At 41.8% G+C, this 17,157-nt stretch overlaps 1 protein-coding gene across 1 annotated transcript; it reads right to left on the reverse strand.

Annotated features, from left to right (window-relative positions):
• Positions 1-1,414: 1,414 nt before the first annotated feature.
• Positions 1,415-8,638, reverse strand: LOC309528643 (fibrinogen-like protein 1). The gene is made up of 3 exons (XM_082216257.1): positions 8,451-8,638; positions 6,419-6,606; positions 1,415-2,728 (listed from the first exon to the last, which is right to left on the reverse strand). The coding sequence occupies exons 2-3, from the start codon at positions 6,564-6,566 to the stop codon at positions 2,031-2,033; spliced, it is 846 nt and encodes a 281-aa protein (XP_082072383.1). The 5' UTR covers positions 6,567-6,606; positions 8,451-8,638; the 3' UTR covers positions 1,415-2,030.
• Between the last annotated feature and the right edge of the window lie 8,519 nt (positions 8,639-17,157).

Here is a 17,157-nt window from a genome sequence, read left to right on the forward strand (position 1 = left end):
CCTGTTCCAAAGTAAATCAGGTGTGAGTCCATTTATACTGGGGATTTTAAATTATCAGTATCGGTATTTGATTGTACACTTCATCCTCTCTTTGTTTCCCTATTAAAGAAGAATGATTGGACATACAGACTTTTTCCCCTCTCCATTTTGTGATTGTTAATCTAAAATCTTTGTAGATGTTGCTGTAGATTACACACACACACACACACACACACACACACACATTTAACAATCCATTTTAAAATGAATTGATTCACAATAGCTGGACATCTTTCAAGAAGAGGCAAACCACTATGAAAGGCATTCCATTAATTAATTGCTTAGAAATTAATCACATAGTTCACACCTCCAACTATCTCATCTGCTCATGAAAGGAACTTGTATCTATGGGCTCAGCTGAGAACTAGGCTGCAGTTACTCACATTAATTTTATATATAAAATGTTGTATTTTGCAGTAGTAAGAATACAGACTACTTTGATTAAATGTTCCCGGTGTTGAGTACAGCAAACTATATATACCATTGTGGTTTATAGAGAAAGTATAACTACCAGAGAGGTCTGTAATAGTAATAATCTGGGGCCTGTAATCAGAAATGAGAGAATGGTAGAATGTTGCCATTAAATAAGAACAACAACAACAACAAAAATCTTGTTTTTGCTATTTTACAAATATAGGCTAGCAAGTAAGTGACAATAGAGATATATTTAGTCTCATCTGAAAGAATTTAAAACAAGGAATGAAAATGCCAGAGAAGATGATGAGAGCTCTGAAAATACATGTTAATTACACTTTTTAAAAGATATTAGCTGAAAATAGATGAAAAGGGAAAGACAATAAAAGATTGTTTTGTACCTTTACAATGAAACTACAGCACATGCATTCACAAACAGGTGTTGTGAAATTATGATTCATTTGCAACTGTCCCTGCACAAAAGATGAATCTTTAACTGTGTTGCAATACAATATTCTTGATAATACTCATATACATCACTGCCCTCTGTTGGATGGAGTATCTCAGATATGCACATTAGTGCATCCAATCTCCTTCAACATTCATGAAGTGGAACTGTTCTTGAAAATAATGCATATTATCAGCTACCATTTCTTCTGCCTTTATGAAGTATTTGGTGATTAATTACTTACAGAAGGATCTAGTGCTGCAATCTTCCTGACAACAAGCAATCCTGTTTTTGCTCACAATAGCAGCCAAACTGCCATATGGACAAAAAAAAGATATATTGTTGTGGCCTCTCAACTCTTTTGCTGTGCTGTGAACCTTTATCATTAAAAGCCTAATTTATCACTACATGAACCTGAGGAACCTCATACAGCAAACTGTTTCAATGGGATCATGCAGCTTTGTGACTTTAAAGTAATTGCTTTTGTTTTTCCTTCCTTCCTTCCTTCCTTCCTTCCTTCCTTCCTTCCTTCCTTTGAAGACAGCAACAGCTCAAACAACACTATTTGAATGAACTGCTGAAGATGAAAGGCAAGAGAAAATATGTATTTTCACGGGCAACAGTGGGGGAAAACAGAGGAAATAATTGCAAGTCTCGTGATTTTTCAAGGTCCCTAATGTATACCCTTTCCCTTTAAGCCTATGTAATATCCATATTTCATTTCTCCTGATTACTAAATATATCTTATGGATTTATATGTTTAATTGTCTCTCCATATTTTCAATCTATCACTTATCCTCTGTTACTTACGCTCACAACCGCTTGGTAATCTTATCAGCACACTATAATTTGTGAATTTAACTCACATCTCCCAGAATATTCATAATGTCTACATCTCTCTCACACTATTGGGCCATCACTCAAGATTTACTACTGCAATGGGAGGAACAGGGGAATTAAATTCTGGGGTCCTCCATTTTTCACATCTTGTCATGTGGTCTTTATATTTGTGCTGGGTCTAATTTCATTTCTATATTCAAACACAATCCCAGCAAAGGAAAAAGGCGGCTTCTACATACAAGTTGAAGAAACAGCAGCTCTCCACCTGGATTTAATTTCTTACTGTTGCTTACAATTCTTCCTTCTCGGCAGGGCAAGCCTTGAGCCACTCCTGGCTGTGGTCGGCTGGTTTGACCATCATCCAGGCATACTTGCACATGTGCTCTTTGTTGCAGTCCTGCTGCCAGTAGATGACATTCCTGCGATTTAGATTCGCTCCAGCACAAGCATCATACCACCAGCCTCCCCCAGCAATCCCGTTGTACTCAAGTTTGGCACAGTTCTGAAAATAGTTGTCATTATCTCTATCTTTGGTTGTGAACATCTGGTTATCGTGGAGATACGCTTCTGTGTCACGACACAGAGCATCAACGGCATTACCTTTATAAAGACCAAGCCTGATTCGGTACTGAGAAGCTTCATCTTCAATGCGGAAGGGCTCATATTCTCCCCACTTGATATTGGCATTTAGGTCTACAAGTTTAATCCTAAGTGTATATGGCCTTGGAGAGCTGGTTAGCTGATGCATGTATTCATTGCCTAACCAGTAGTTGTCGTTAATTGTGCCAAATCCATGTTTGTAGTCCTGCCATGTCCTATCGAAGTCCACTGTACTGTTGGCAGTAATGTGCTGAATTACTGTCCAGCCACCATCTTGCATGTTGCAGTACACGCCAATAGGCTCCTTTGCTGGCTGGATGACATATAGACCATCTCTGGAGTTTTCTTCAGACTGCTTAAAGATCTCACTGCAGTCTCGTGGATATTCTGCATGGAAATAAATGAATGCTTAACATTATAATCCTCTAAGCTTGGCTTAAAAGCTTCCACAAGAATGGACTTTCCCCCTCAAATGTAAGAAATGGTTAAATTGTCAGGATCTGAGGCACATATATTGTGCAGTTCTACATAGTTTCTTTTTTTGTGATGTGACTACAATTTTAAAAATATATTATTATTAAGCACTGTCATAAACAAAAGGTAATAACAATGTATGGATAAGAATAGAAATATTTGCTCATGCAATATCATACAGGTTGATGAGTAGTAATCCATATGAAAAGAGTAAAGTTACCATCAAAGAGTAAATACAATTCATCATAAATAATTTATTAATTATTAAAATTAATTATTAAAAGGAAACAAAGAAAACCCAGTACAAAACACAAAGTTTTAATTTCAAAACCCTGGAAAAAAGCATTGTGTACATTACTTAAAGGTAAAGGGACCCCTGACCATTAGGTCCAGTCATGGCCGACTCTGGGGTTGCGGCGCTCATATCACTTTATTGGCTGAAGGAGCCTGCGTACAGCTTCCAGGTCATGTGGTCAGCATGACGAAGCCGCTTCTAGCAAACCAGAGCAGCGCACGGAAACACAGTTTACCTTCCCACCGGAATCGGTACCCATTTATCTACTTGCACTTTGACATGCTTACGAACTGCTAGGTTGGCAGGAACAGGGACTGAGCAATGGGAGCTCACCCTGTCGCGGGGATTCGAACCACCGACCTTTTGATCAGCAAGTCCTAGGCTCTGTGGTTTAACCCACAGAACCATCTGCATCCCGTACATTACTTAGGAAGGGCTTAAAATGACCTTGAAGGGACAAAAGCTTTGTTTACAGTTCTGCAGATTGAAAACAAAATTTATATAGTCAAATATATATCTTGACAAGTCAGCAAATTGTTCAAAGCAAGATCAGTTGTGAAGTGTGAAGTTTTACACACATAAAAGTTCACTTCGGTCAAGTCTAGGTTTAACATTAGAGAAAGAGAAACAGATCCACACTGTACATTTAAAGCACATCCAATACACATTTAAAATGTATTTCCCCAGAGAATCATGGGAACTGTAGTTCCTCCCCTCATAGAGCTACAATTCCCATCACCCCAACACACTACAGTTCCCAGGAGTCTTTGGAGGAAGTCATATGCTTAAAATGTGTGTTGGGTAGCTTTAAATGCATGGTGTGTAGGTGGGGGGAGAAACTGCTATAGTCTCGAAATTGGGCATGTGCCTTTTGTTTAGCTACAGAGATGTGCAAATAGGAAACAGTACACCATGTGTCCCTTGTTTGCTGGTTGTCGCAACTTTGAGAGCTGGAAGAGTTACGGTTGAATAGAGCTAATTTTTCAATCTCTGTAAGTGGAGGAGGAGGAGATGACTCAGCCTATCGTTAGAGATTCTGAGGATGTGTTACAAAGCTCCCCTTCATCCGTGTCTCTTAACAAAGAAATAATAGTTCTTGCAGAAATCTCCTCTCTGACAACTATTATTTGTCTCCCAGTACAGAACCCCCAACTCCTAAGAACTCTGATACACACTTAAGGAATGGAACAGTTCGTAATTGCTTGGCACTGCATCTACCCATCAGTGAAAAGTACCCTGAACTGGCTGTGCGGTATGGGTGCCTCTTTCCTCTCAGAAGGAAAAACAGCTATTTCCATATTAGACATGGCCAACATATGGAGCTGTATCACAGTGGAGAATCAGTGGAGGCTGATGCTCCCTGAGACACAGAAGGCAGGAAGGACAACAGTAGGTGGAGATGGCGTCAATAATAGCCAAGGCCAGCTAATTCTGGTTTTGTCCCCATCCTCTTCCTGCTGAGTTCTACAAGGGCAACACTGAAACTAAGGCAAAGGAGGAAACTGGAAGTCAGTGCCACCCACTAGACTGGATGTAGCTAAGGATACCGGGTTTGTTGAGAGTCTCAATGGACCAACCTCCACTGTATTTGTCTTAGCCCTAGGTTCCAGATAATTGAACACCAAGGAATGTGGCTGTGAGAAGAAAAGGGAACTATAAGTTACCCATAGAAAACCCATAGAAAAGGTACAGAGATCCTTATAATAAACTGAAAATGAAAACCATCACATTTCTTATTAAATAAGAACAGTTTTATGCTTAGATTACAAAATGCTGTTCAGGAAGCCCCCTGCTTCTATGGTGATGAGCACAAGAAAAAATATAAATTGAGGTTAGTGCCTCCTGGAAATAGGGCATGTGCTGAAAAAGGTGGTGGTGAGGTCACACTTGAGAAACCTCAAGCTTTGGACCAAACCCCCTGTGACAAACTTTGCCCATCTTTAAGCCTATCATTTTTGGACAAGGTGATAGAAAGCATGGTGGCCTCTCAACTCAAGGCCATGTTGAAGGAAACTGGTTATTTGTTGCCATTCCAGCCGGGCTTTCAGACTCATTTTGAGACAGAAACAGTCTTGGTCACCCTTGTGGAGGACCAGGGGAACTGGACAAGGGGACTTATTGATTCTCTTTGACCTTTCAATGATATTCATTACTATTGGCCAGGCTATCTTTCTGGACAATCCTGCTAGGTTGAGTATGGGATGCACTGTATTACTTTGGCTCCATTCCTTCCTGGAGGATCAGTACCAGAAGGTGGTGCTGGAGGACTTTGGTTCTACCCCAAGCCCTCTGGCCTTTGGGGTGCCTCAGGTTTATGGCCTCCATGTTGTATAATACCTACTGTACATGAAACCATGTGTGTGCTGGGTGGGGGGGAATAATCTGGAGGTTTGTTCTTCAAAATCACCAGTATGTGATTGACAACCAGCTCTAACTCTCATTTCTGCCTGCAAATCCTAAGGAGAAATCTTGGAAAAAGATGTCTCAAGGTATTTTTGGAGTGGATGAGGGTAAACAAACTGAGGTGTAAATTCAGATGAGACAGAGGTGCTGCAGGTTATGAAGCTGGGAGATCCAGGTGGAGTGATACAATTTATTCTGAATGGGGTTGCACTTTCCCTGTATTTATTGTTAGAATTTATACCCTGCCCTTCTTCCCAAATGAGCCCATGATGGCAAACAGCAAATGATAAAATAATAAAAACTTCTTAAAAACAATTCCAGTACATATGCTGACTGGGGAAAATATCAATTTAAAAGGCTTATTGTAGATGAAGGTCTTCAGCAGACAACAGAGGTGGTGCCTGTCTAATATTCAAGAGAGGGGATTCCAAAGGGTAGGTGCCACAACATGAAATGCCTGATTCCTCCATTGTATGGAATAGACCTCCTGATAAGACGGTATCTGTAGGATACAGATGATTGGCAGGGTGTATAAGAGGTGAGATGACCAAGTTTGTAGCTTGGAGGCCCAATCTTCCTTTTAAAGCCATCTAAACCAAAGGTCACCATCACCACATCTTGTGGAAGTGCTTTCTTTAAGTTAGTATAAGTGAAAAAGGACTTCCTGAATTTACTGCCAATCTATTTCATCTTGAGAACCTGAGTTCTAGTATTATGGGAAAGGGATAAAACACATTTTTGTCAATGTTCTCTGTAGCAATTCTCTGCACACATCCTGAAAACACTTTCCCCCCCTTCTAAAAATCCCCACTTTTGCATTTCTTCATAGGGAACATTAATCAATCCCTCCGTAATTTTGATTGCCCTTTCCTAAATCACACACATACCCGACATACCACAATTACCTTCTGCATTAATGTTGATCAGTCTCTTATAGCCTCCTGGCGGAATCAGATGAGAATTAGCAAGTTCAAAGGCCTTTTCTGCAGTTGTCCTTGGTCCACATTGAAAGAGTAGCAGCAGAAAACATCCCGCTGACTTTTCCAGATTCATTCTCTCCCCTGAAGATGCCTTTCACTCAGGTCGCTGGATGCTGCAAACATAACAGAGCCTGGCATTTAGCATTAAAAGATTGATTGCATCCAGAGAGAAATTCTTGAAGAGAAATTGCAACACCTGGTTTCAGCATTCAAGATCTGCCAAAAAAGGAGCTTTTTTCCCTCTCTTTGGCAACACAGGGCTTTTTTAAAACATGTCGCAGTGCATTTGTGACAGACTACTTCTTTGACATGTAGAACTTTCCTGTCACACAGAAGTCGTTTCATCTTGTTTTGCTATCAATCAGTGTGATATAGCACAATTGAGTGCACGGGAAGAGCTGATAGAAAATAATGTCATGTCAAGGTTTCCATTTTAAAAAGCACACCTCTCCTTTATCAGAACTGATGTGCTGTATTCCCTGGACCACATCTGAAAGGAAGCCTTTGCACAGAAATAAAGAACTTAAGCATCCAGAAACGTCAGCTCTGGACAAGCTGTCTGTGGAGATTATTGTTACTCCACAGCATAATGTCCAGGTGACAGTGTTTTCAAGCCTCAACACTTCAGTCTTTTATGTATGGACAAGTGCCCATCAGGGTTCATGTTTTGTTGCTCATTAAGAGACATCACCTTGCCAACAAAGGTCCGTATAGTTAAAGCTATGGTTTTCCCATTAGTGATGTATGGAAGTGAGAGCTGGACCATAAAGAAGGCTGATCGTTGAAGAATTGATGCTTTTGAATTGTGGTGCTGGAGGAGACTCTTGAGAGTCCCATGGACTGCAAGAAGATCAAACCTATCCATTCTGAAGGAAATCAGCCCTGAGTGCTCACTGGAAGGACAGATTGTGAAGCTGAGGCTCCAATACTTTGGCCACCTCATGAGAAGAGGAGACTCCCTGGAAAAGACCCTGATGTTGGGAAAGATTGAGGGCACAAGGAGAAGGGGACGGCAGAGGACGAGATAGTTGGATAGTGTTCTTGAAGCTACCAGCATGAATTTGACTAAACTGCGGGAGGCAGTGGAAGACAGGAGTGCCTGGTGTGCTCTGGTCCATGGGGACACGAAGAGTCGGACACGACTAAACGACTAAACAACAACAACAACAAGTGCAAACCACTACTTGCACTTTAAAAAAACCTTTTGAATTCCATGAAGCTTTAAAATGTACTTCAAGCCAACTTGTTCTTAATTTCAACACCTATCAAACTGTTAACTTAATCCCAAGCAGTAATATACAATTTCGTATCATATTTGGGAGAGAGCTGTGTCTTCCCTATGCAGAAATTACTCTTTTGGTATATTTCCAAAAGCAATGTGTTCCCCCTCAGCCCAAATATTGAATACATTTTCACATAAAGCACCAGCAGTGATCTCAAAATGAGCTCATGATTTTCTATGACTAAGGCTGCAATCCTGTACAAAATTATAGTTCCACTGCATGAATTTGACCCAAGATTCAAATTCTCATTTATTTTGAGAAATTTAATCTTATATACTGTATGTCCACTCAGAAGTAAGTTCGAAAGAGTTCAGCAAGACTTATTTCCACTTAAGTGTGTATAAGACTGCAACCCTAGAAGAGGGTTCCTACATTGATTGATTGATTGATTGATTGAATTACTTGTAAGATTTCTTACCTAACCTTCACCCTAGGTTCCCATGGCAGTTTATGAAAAGATAATAAGCATTATGAAAACCAGTAAAACACATAAATTCATTACAACCAAAATAGGATTTCATAAAGGGTAGAAAGACAGGGTCAAATGTTTTTCCTCCCTAGAATAAAGAATACTTCTTTATTTACTGTTTCTGACATTAAAATTCCTCAGTAAATATAGAAGGAAGCTTTAGATTAGGGAACTGAATAAAATAAAGAGAATAGAATAATCTTACCTTTCTTGTTTAAACTGACAACTGGCCAGGTGAGAGCTGCACGTTAATCTATGGGGTAGTTATTTGGATATGCACTTTGCCTACTGCTGCAGTCTAGGTAAACAGCTCAGCCCAAGATCTCTATCTTAACTGTGGAAAAGCCAGCCGTCTTCACACAGCTTTACATTTCCAGTGTATCAGTCTTCTGGTTGGTGGACTTTACTCTGACACGTATCCACAAATAGGCATCTTTAAAGGCCAAAGTTCCCTTCATTGTAAGAAAGTTATCACTAATGAAATTATTCTGAATAGTGAATCTCAGCAGGGGATGGGGGTGGCGGGTGGCAGCGCACTGGTGTGGAATCAACTGGTTTGGGGAGGGAGGCACAACAGAATAATCCCTGTTCCAATTCCTGTCCAAAAATAGCTAGGAGGATCAATATGGAAGGAAGAGCTGCAAGGGCTAGTGTCAAGGTTTGGCATCTTTGTCAAGGACCACACCCGAGCACCGGTGAGAAACAATACATTAATTTAGGACAAGTATTAAAGATGCATAAATAACACACAATACATATACTATAAAAAAGAAAATACATGAGTTGAATACTACTGTATATTGCACCTGAACTATTTATCAATAGAGGGAAATGGGGCATGCTAGAGAGCACTACAGTGGTACCTCGGGTTAAGTACTTAATTCGTTCCAGAGGTCCGTTCTTAACCTGAAACTGTTCTTAACCTGAAGCACCACTTTAGCTAATGGGGCCTCCTGCTGCCGCCGCGCCGCCGGAGCACAATTTCTGTTCTCATCCTGAAGCAAAGTTCTTAACCCAAGGTACTATTTCTGGGTTAGCGGAGTCTGTAACCTGAAGCGTATGTAACCTGAAGCGTATGTAACCTGAGGTACCACTGTACTAGTTTCCTTCATGTGCAGTGATGGCTGACTATTGTGGAAAAGCTCCATATTACCCGCCCTGTCACCTTTGCTTCTTCCTCCTGCATCCAGAGCTATTGCCATAACTTGTCACCTCATGATCTGTCAAGTGCTTAAGTGTGTTTGCAAACAAATGTGTTTGTGAGTGATCCATTCTTTGGTGCACTGGGGAGAAACAGCAGAGGGGAGCTATGGCCTCCCCTTTCAACATGTCTTTTATGTGAAGATTTGTATGTGAAGGTTGTATCAGCACTTCCGAAGCCAGGAGAGACGATGGACCAGAAATTCAAAAAGTTTACGTTTCATCATCTTTGCAGCTCTGTCTGTGACTTCCTCCATGGCCATGGGATTGGGTCTCCTCTGCTCAACCTTCCTCCCTTCTTCCATGGGTCTGCCTGCCTTCCTCTGCTTGCTGCTTTCACTTCTGCCTCCTTCCTCCCTTCCTTCATTTCCCCCCTCCTGCAACTCTCACTTGCTTTCTCCATATTTCTTCCCTCTGAGCCAACTAGGGTGGCCCCCCCCCACAGGTCTGCTGTGACAGCCCATGCCAGCAACCAGATTCCTCTGCTGAGGCACCTTGGCCAGCCGCCCAGAGCAGTGGCCCAGGGAACATGTGGATGGGTGGTCAGATTCCTAGCCACTGTGGTGAGGCATGATATTTGTCATCCTCCTATATATGAACTTGATGACCCCCAGCCTGAAATATGAAGTGGTACTGCCCATTGTATCACCTCTTTTCCACCTCATTCTGCGACATGTGTAGACTAGAACTGAAACACAGCAAAATAAAATACAGTGGTACCTCGGGTTACATACGCTTCAGGTTACAGGCTCTGCTAATCCAGAAATAGTGCTTCAGGTTAAGAACTTTGTTTCAGGGTGAGAACAGAAATTGTGCTCCGGTGGCGCGGCAGCAGTGGGAGGCCCCATTAGCTAAAGTGGTGCTTCAGGTTAAGAACGGTTTCAGGTTAAGTACGGACCTCCGGAACGAATTAAGTACTTAACCCGAGGTACCACTGTAAAATAAAATGGTGGCGCTGGTGTGGTTCATCTTAAGTCATGAACCACTTGTGAGCCAGTCATGGCACAACTTTTGAAGACTCTAGTAAGGGCTCAGTATAGGGTGGGCCTAGGTACATCATCATCACAGTCTTCCTGAGCAGTCTGGGGACTGCTGGACTTTGTAATAATTATTTCAGTTATAGGGTCCACATTTTCCTGGTGCTGAACAACTCATTAACACACAAGAAAATACAATATTTTTATGCTTCTTGCTCTGTTCTCATAGGAATAAAAGGAGCAAATGAGCTGTGATTTCTAAAGTACTCAGGCTGTAGCAAAAAGCAAGAGGAATAATTTCCTATTAATGTCCTACTTCAGCACTGAATATACTACTTTAATATCCCACATGCCTGCTTCTAGATAGCTTATGTGAACTCTTGTCTTAGAAAGTGATATAAAAATTAGGCAATAAAAATATAGGGATGTTAACTTCAGGGAGAACATTAAATATACAACAGAGAATAGGCAGCATGAATCCATTTAAAAGAAAACCGATGCCGAAATCCTGCAAGCAATTGTCTTTGAAACAGTCATTTCGTCCTATCAGGGGAGCAGCAGGTACAGGACAAAGTTTAGCTGGAAAGACACTGATAGCAAATGGCTGCAATCTGGCTCATTAACCATTTATTACAAAGGTATAGAAATGGGGCCACCAAATGAGTTCCAAAGTGTAGGGTTTATCTGTGGTTCATCACAGAAAAATAGCTTTTATCAGAAGAGACTCAGTAGGGAAGGATGATTTGTAAATTGCCTGCGAAATTGTCCTTTTTAGCAGCGGGTTCCTAAAGGTAGACCTTTTTTATTGCCTTTCATTTTTAATGAGGGCAACAGAAGGGGAAAGTGTAACATTTACCCACAAAAGACAGACAAAGGACATTGCCTTGACTACACTGAAGCCGTTTTCCTTTCTCTGCTGGTTTTTTGGTCGTAAACAAATTGCAAATCACTCTTCACGTGTCAATATGAGGCCACCTAACGTTCTTGAATGGACTAGCAAACATACTAATGTTCCTTGTGTACACACACACACACACACACACACACACACACACACACACCTGCTCACTCTGCAAACCAATCCTGACACTTTTGCAACCCCCTTTCCCCACACCTGGCCACCACCCCTTCCCAAAAACAGTGATGGCCACCAACTTGGATGGCTTTAAAACAGAATTTGACAAATTCACAGATGACAAGTCTATCAAATATTATTCTTATTCTTATTAATTTCTATTCTGTCCTTCATTTGTGGATTTCAGACTACTAGTCATAATAATAATAATAATAATAATAATAATAATAATAATAATAATAATGTATTATGTATATCCCGCCCATCTGGCTGAGTTTCCCCAGCCACTGTGGGTGGCTCCCAATTGAGTGTTAAAAACAATACAGCATTAAATATTAAAAATATCCCTAAACAGGGCTGCCTTCAGATGTCTTTTAAAGATAAGATAGCTGCTTATTTCCTTCACATCTGAAAGGAGGGCGTTCCACAGGGCGGGCACCACTCCCGAGAAGGCTCTCTGTCTGGTTCCCTGTAACCTCACTTCTCGCAATGAGGGAACCGCCAGAAGGCCCTCAGCGCTGGATCTCAGTGTCCGGGCTGGACGATGGGGGTGGAGACGCTCCTTCAGGTATACAGGACCGAGGCTGTTTAGGGCTTTAAAGGTCAACACCAACACTTTGAATTGTGCCTGGAAATGTACTGGGAGGCAATGCAGATCTCTCAGGACCGGATGATGGAGGCTATGCTCTGTTCCCATGGATCATGGAAGCAATATGCTTCTGAATACCAGTTGCTGGAAACCATGGAAGGGGAGAGTGTTTTTGTGCTTGGATCCTGCTTGCAGGTTTTCACGCAGGTGTCTCATTGGCCACTGTGAGAACAGGATGCTGCACTAGATGGGACACATGCCTCATCCTCCAGGCTCTTCCTATCTTCTTATATCCTTGTTATGCAATATAATATGATTTAAATAAAATAATATCTTCGGCATCGTACTGAGATTTTATTGGTGATTGGTGCATTTTGGTGGTTAGACTTCAGCCCATGTATAGCATCAAGGTCCCACTTGTGAGTTGTGGAGGCTCCCACTGAAAGGATGGACCTTTGGTCTGATCCAGCAACGCTATTCTTATGATGCTATGGAATGGGGGACTTGCGGCCCTAGTTGGGGATAATGGGATCTGGGTTCTAGCAACACCTGGAATAGCACAGGTTCTCCATCCCTGCCTTATAGGGTTACCTGTGTGTCTGCCTGAACCACTAGGTCAGGCTCACATGGAGGCACCATTCACATCAGCTGCTGCCTCAGACAGTTGCTGGACTACATGTGGTCACTCTAATTCCTGCAACAGCACGAGCTCAAGAAGTGCTACTATTATAAGAGAAAGTAAGAGCGGCAGCTGCATATATGCCATCAAAATGTAGAATTATATAACTGTAGAGATGGAATGTATTCCAAGGCCCATGTAGTCCAACCTCCTGCAATGAAGGAATTATAGCTAAAGAATCCCTGACAGATGACCATCCAACCCGTTTAAAAACCTTCAGTGAATGAGAGTCCATTGCCTATGGGCCCTGGATAACACAAATAGCTCTTTCACACCAGCCTCGCTCAGCAATAAGCCCAGGTAATCTCAATATGAACGGATCCACCTTTTATGTCAACTGACACTATTTCTTTAAGGCAGGCTTTTTCAATCTCGAGTTCCTAGATGTTGTTGGACTACAGGTCCCATCATCTCCTGATCCTTGGTCCTGCTAGCTAGGAATTATGGAAGTTGTAGTCCAAAAACATCTAAGAACCCAATGTTGGGAAAAGCTGCTTTACGTCATTAGTAGTGAAAAGTCATGGAACCACCACAGTTCCACTAAAGAGGTTCACATTTCATTAGCCAGACCCAGTGGTCCATTTGCTTGCCACAAAAGCTAATTGCTAGTTCTCGCAGCTCTTGTAGAGTTATGTCTGCTTTGTGCCATACTACCCAAGTGAAGAGAAGGCTAGACATGTCACAGCTAGCTGAGTAAGTATATATTTGCCGGGAACGCCTACGCCTATGAAAGAAGCAGGCAGGACAAGATAATTGCTACAAGATAAACGCATTTCCAAGGGCAGCTGCTTTACAGATTGCATGGGAAGGTGGGGTCCTATATCCAAGCCTGCTAGAATTTTGATAAATTATTTTCTTGCTGAATGGAATGGGGAAGCAACTCCATATGTTAGGAGTACTAGCTAGGGAGGATTAAACAGGGTAAATTGTTTCAACTTTATCATCAATTATGAACAATTTTTAATCTCAACCTAGATAATTAAATTAACAATCTCTTAAAGATCTCTTTTGAGATACAATATTAAACAATCAGTAGAGCAATTTCATACCTTCCAATCCAATGATTCTCAAGCTTTTAATAGTTGAGGCACACTTCCTTTCTGAATTAAACCTGGAAGCAAAATTCACTGCAAGCCTAGGTAGTGTATGGAGGTGCTGGGCTGTCCAGGTCTCTCGGCCTTGCTGATGTGGTCCAAAGGAAACCAGATCAATACATTTAGCTTAAGTACATTTAGCTTAACTGACCACCCCTTTTTCTTCTTCTTATTCTTCGATTATAAACTCCAGGCAGAGACCTATCTCATTTAGCTCTGTAAATCACTGTGCATATTGATGGCACAAACAAGCAAACTGCCATACTTTGACCCACAGATTTTAATTGAACATTAAATCACATTGGCTGTGATCAAGATTGCCCCATGTATGCATTAGAAACAATTCCAGGTGTGCATGCATGCGAGGGAGGTGGTTGATACCCATGTACCTAACTGGGTTTTGCTTTAAAGGGTCTGATTTTCAGGGGACTTTTTGGAGAGGGTGAGGGAGAATAACTGGAAGGAGAAAGCTGAAGATTCCCCACATGTACCCATAACACAATGCCTGCCACTTTGGATTCTGGCCATTGTTACAATGCAGTCAGTTACATTAGAAATGATGATGCTTTTAACGTCCAGTGTCTTCGCTGGCCAAGTTTGTACATACCATTATTAACTAAGAGTGATCCCACTCCCTGCATGTAAGAGAGTTACATATAAAGAAATTATTACATGATTGTTTATGATGAATGGGATGAATGGTATCTAGGAAACACAAACAAGGAATCCAATAGGGTAGCTTTAGGGAGTCAGGATGGTAGAGAATACAACTCTTTGTACGTTAGAATTGCTGGAATAATTTACTCTGCCATGTTCAGAGATAGTGTATGTTTAAGAAGTGAACGCCTTCCATATCTGGAACACAATACCGTAGTTCACATCCTCCTTTCTTGTAGACATCTCCATCTGGCAATTGCTATATATGCAGTAGGAGCAATAATAAAATAAATACATTCATAAAGACCAATTCTGCCTCTGCAGGTGAGGTGTTCTGATTCTGCTTTGCAGTGCTTTTGGTCTCTTTTCTCCATCCACTTCATAATTATTTGTCCTATTCAAATTCCTTCAGTTTGCACACCTACCCTTGGCAAGTGCTAGGAGACACTTGCATTCTGAACAGAACCTCTGTTACCAACATCATGTGAATGAGTTTGGAATGTTGTCTCATTTCCTTGGAGGGCTCTGTTTACTGATCTGATCTATTATCAACAAGGTGCAATTTGAAAAACATGCCCGTGCAGCAAAGAGCCATGCCAATGAACTCGGCACTAGCCCACCGTTCCACATGTTGCTATGTGAGAGATCGCAGAGCACATCTGTGTGCTTCTTCCATAACTGCCTCCCACTGGCTATCTTGAGCCAAGCTAGGCAGGTCAATGGGGTTTGCTCTCCTACCCACTTCTCCATATGACTCCTTCAACCACTCTAGAATGCAAGCGTAGGAACATTCCATCGTACGGACCCATCACACAAACCAATGCAGAAGGGCTGGAAACCTGTGGCCCTCCAGCTCTTGTTGAATTAAAACTCCCATCATCCCTGACCATCAGCCATGCTTGCTGGGGCTGATGGGAGTTGGGAGTCAACAGCATCTGAAGGACCACAGGTTCCCCAGGACACTTCAGCAAACGGAAAGCTTTTGCAATTAGCCTTTCCTATGGAAGACATTGAGAGTCCTGTGCAGCCGCTATTTTTTGAAATCCTGTCTAAGAATGCTCTATGCTCATTTGAGAGCAAAGGAACTTCTATGAAGATTTCTATATCTGGATTCATTTGAATTCGAGAGTCACAGGCAGCACTGTAATAAGCTTCAAATGCTTCAATTGCTCCCTGCCCCCACCAACTTCTTCAGTGAGCAGTTGTGATAAATGGCATATTGGTTCAGTGCTGGTCTTCATGCTAAAAGGCAGTGAGCTTTGTTCGCCTTTCTGCAATAACCATGATTTGTATAAACCAGCACCTTTTCTATTTTGTGTCTCAGATATAAAACTTCTCCCCTGCTGCTATTAATGTTTGATTAAGTTATTTCAGTCTGTGAAAACACTCCAGATGATATAGTTGTTCAATTAATTCCACCCCTTCATGTTAAAGGCTAATGCTGATTACATGGCCCCAGCAGACCCTTTAAAAGTATCCCAAATTGACACAATTTAGTCATGGGTAGAATTAATCTCAAAACAACTCTTAAAGTCTCATTATCAGCTTTGGACTGAGCAATTCATTCTGTAATAATAATCAGTTTAGGGTCCAATTGCTCTAGATGCAGCACAACATAGAATTCTTCTAGAAAAAGACTATGGGATCAGCCTAGAATTTTGGAAGGAAAGACTTTGGGTCCCACACATTCATGTTGCTGATACCACCACTTCCCTAGGTCTCAAGCTTTGCAGTGGAAAGACATACATGCAATCCCAAGCAGCCATCTATGCTGAGATATAGAAAGAGGGGGCGGAACAAATTCCCAAGACCTTCAATACCATCAAATATTGATAGCATAACTTCTGGACATACCATGTATTCAAAGGGCCTTTGAAAGTCACCTTCATGAACTTGTCCTTTAAAATGTGTGGCACTTTACTTCAAAATGCCAAGCTGTTATACCCACTGCCTTGAAAGAGGTGGTGTAACCCCTCTTGAAGAGGTTTTAAAAAGCTTCCATCCAATCTCCAATGATCTTTTCCTGGGCGAGGCTAGCCAGCTGCAGGTACTGCGGGAGAAAGCACATTATCCATTCTAATTTTCTTTCAGGCTTGGGTTTGGCACAGAGGCAGCCGTAGTTGTCCTAATGGATGGCCTCTGTCAAGAGAGAGGCCAGAGGGCAGGGATGCAACTTTGTTGGTTCTCCTTGACTTCTCAGTGGCTCTAGATCATCATTGAGTTGTTCTTCATTAGCAACTCAAGGAGGTGTGAGTTGGAGGACTGCTACCAGAAAGTAACACTAGGATATTGTTGCTTGGCTCCATGGCTTTGGGGTCCAACAAATGTCAATTCTGTTTCCCACGCTGTTTAACATCTAGGCCAGTGGTGGCCAAACTTGGCCCTCCAGCTGTTTTGGAACTACAATTCTCATCATCCCTGACCACTGGTCCTGTTAGCTAGGGATGATGGGAGTTGTAGTCCCAAAACAGCTGGAGGTCCACGTTTGGCCATGCCTGATCTAGGCTGTTGGGTGTCCAAGCCTACTGGCTATGCACTGCATTTTAGAGGCTCTAGCCAAGAGTGGAATGATGCCTCTCTCACAAGGCAAAAACTAAAGTTCCTGTCCTTCAGCACTTCATCTACCATTTATACTCTCTAG

The sequence above is a fragment of the Podarcis vaucheri genome (assembly GCF_965113315.1).
Source record: "Podarcis vaucheri genome assembly, chromosome: 1".
NCBI lineage: Eukaryota > Metazoa > Chordata > Lepidosauria > Squamata > Lacertidae > Podarcis > Podarcis vaucheri.

What these genes read in the sequence shown, in the direction of transcription:
- LOC309528643 (XM_082216257.1), bottom strand. Translation starts at nt 6,566, where the DNA reads ATGAATCTGGAAAAGTCAGCGGGATGTTTTCTGCTGCTACTCTTTCAA. An exon ending in GATCAACATTAATGCAGAAG is followed by an intron (nt 2,729 to 6,418) that starts GTAATTGTGGTA and finishes ATTTCCATGCAG; the next exon opens with AATATCCACGAGACTGCAGT.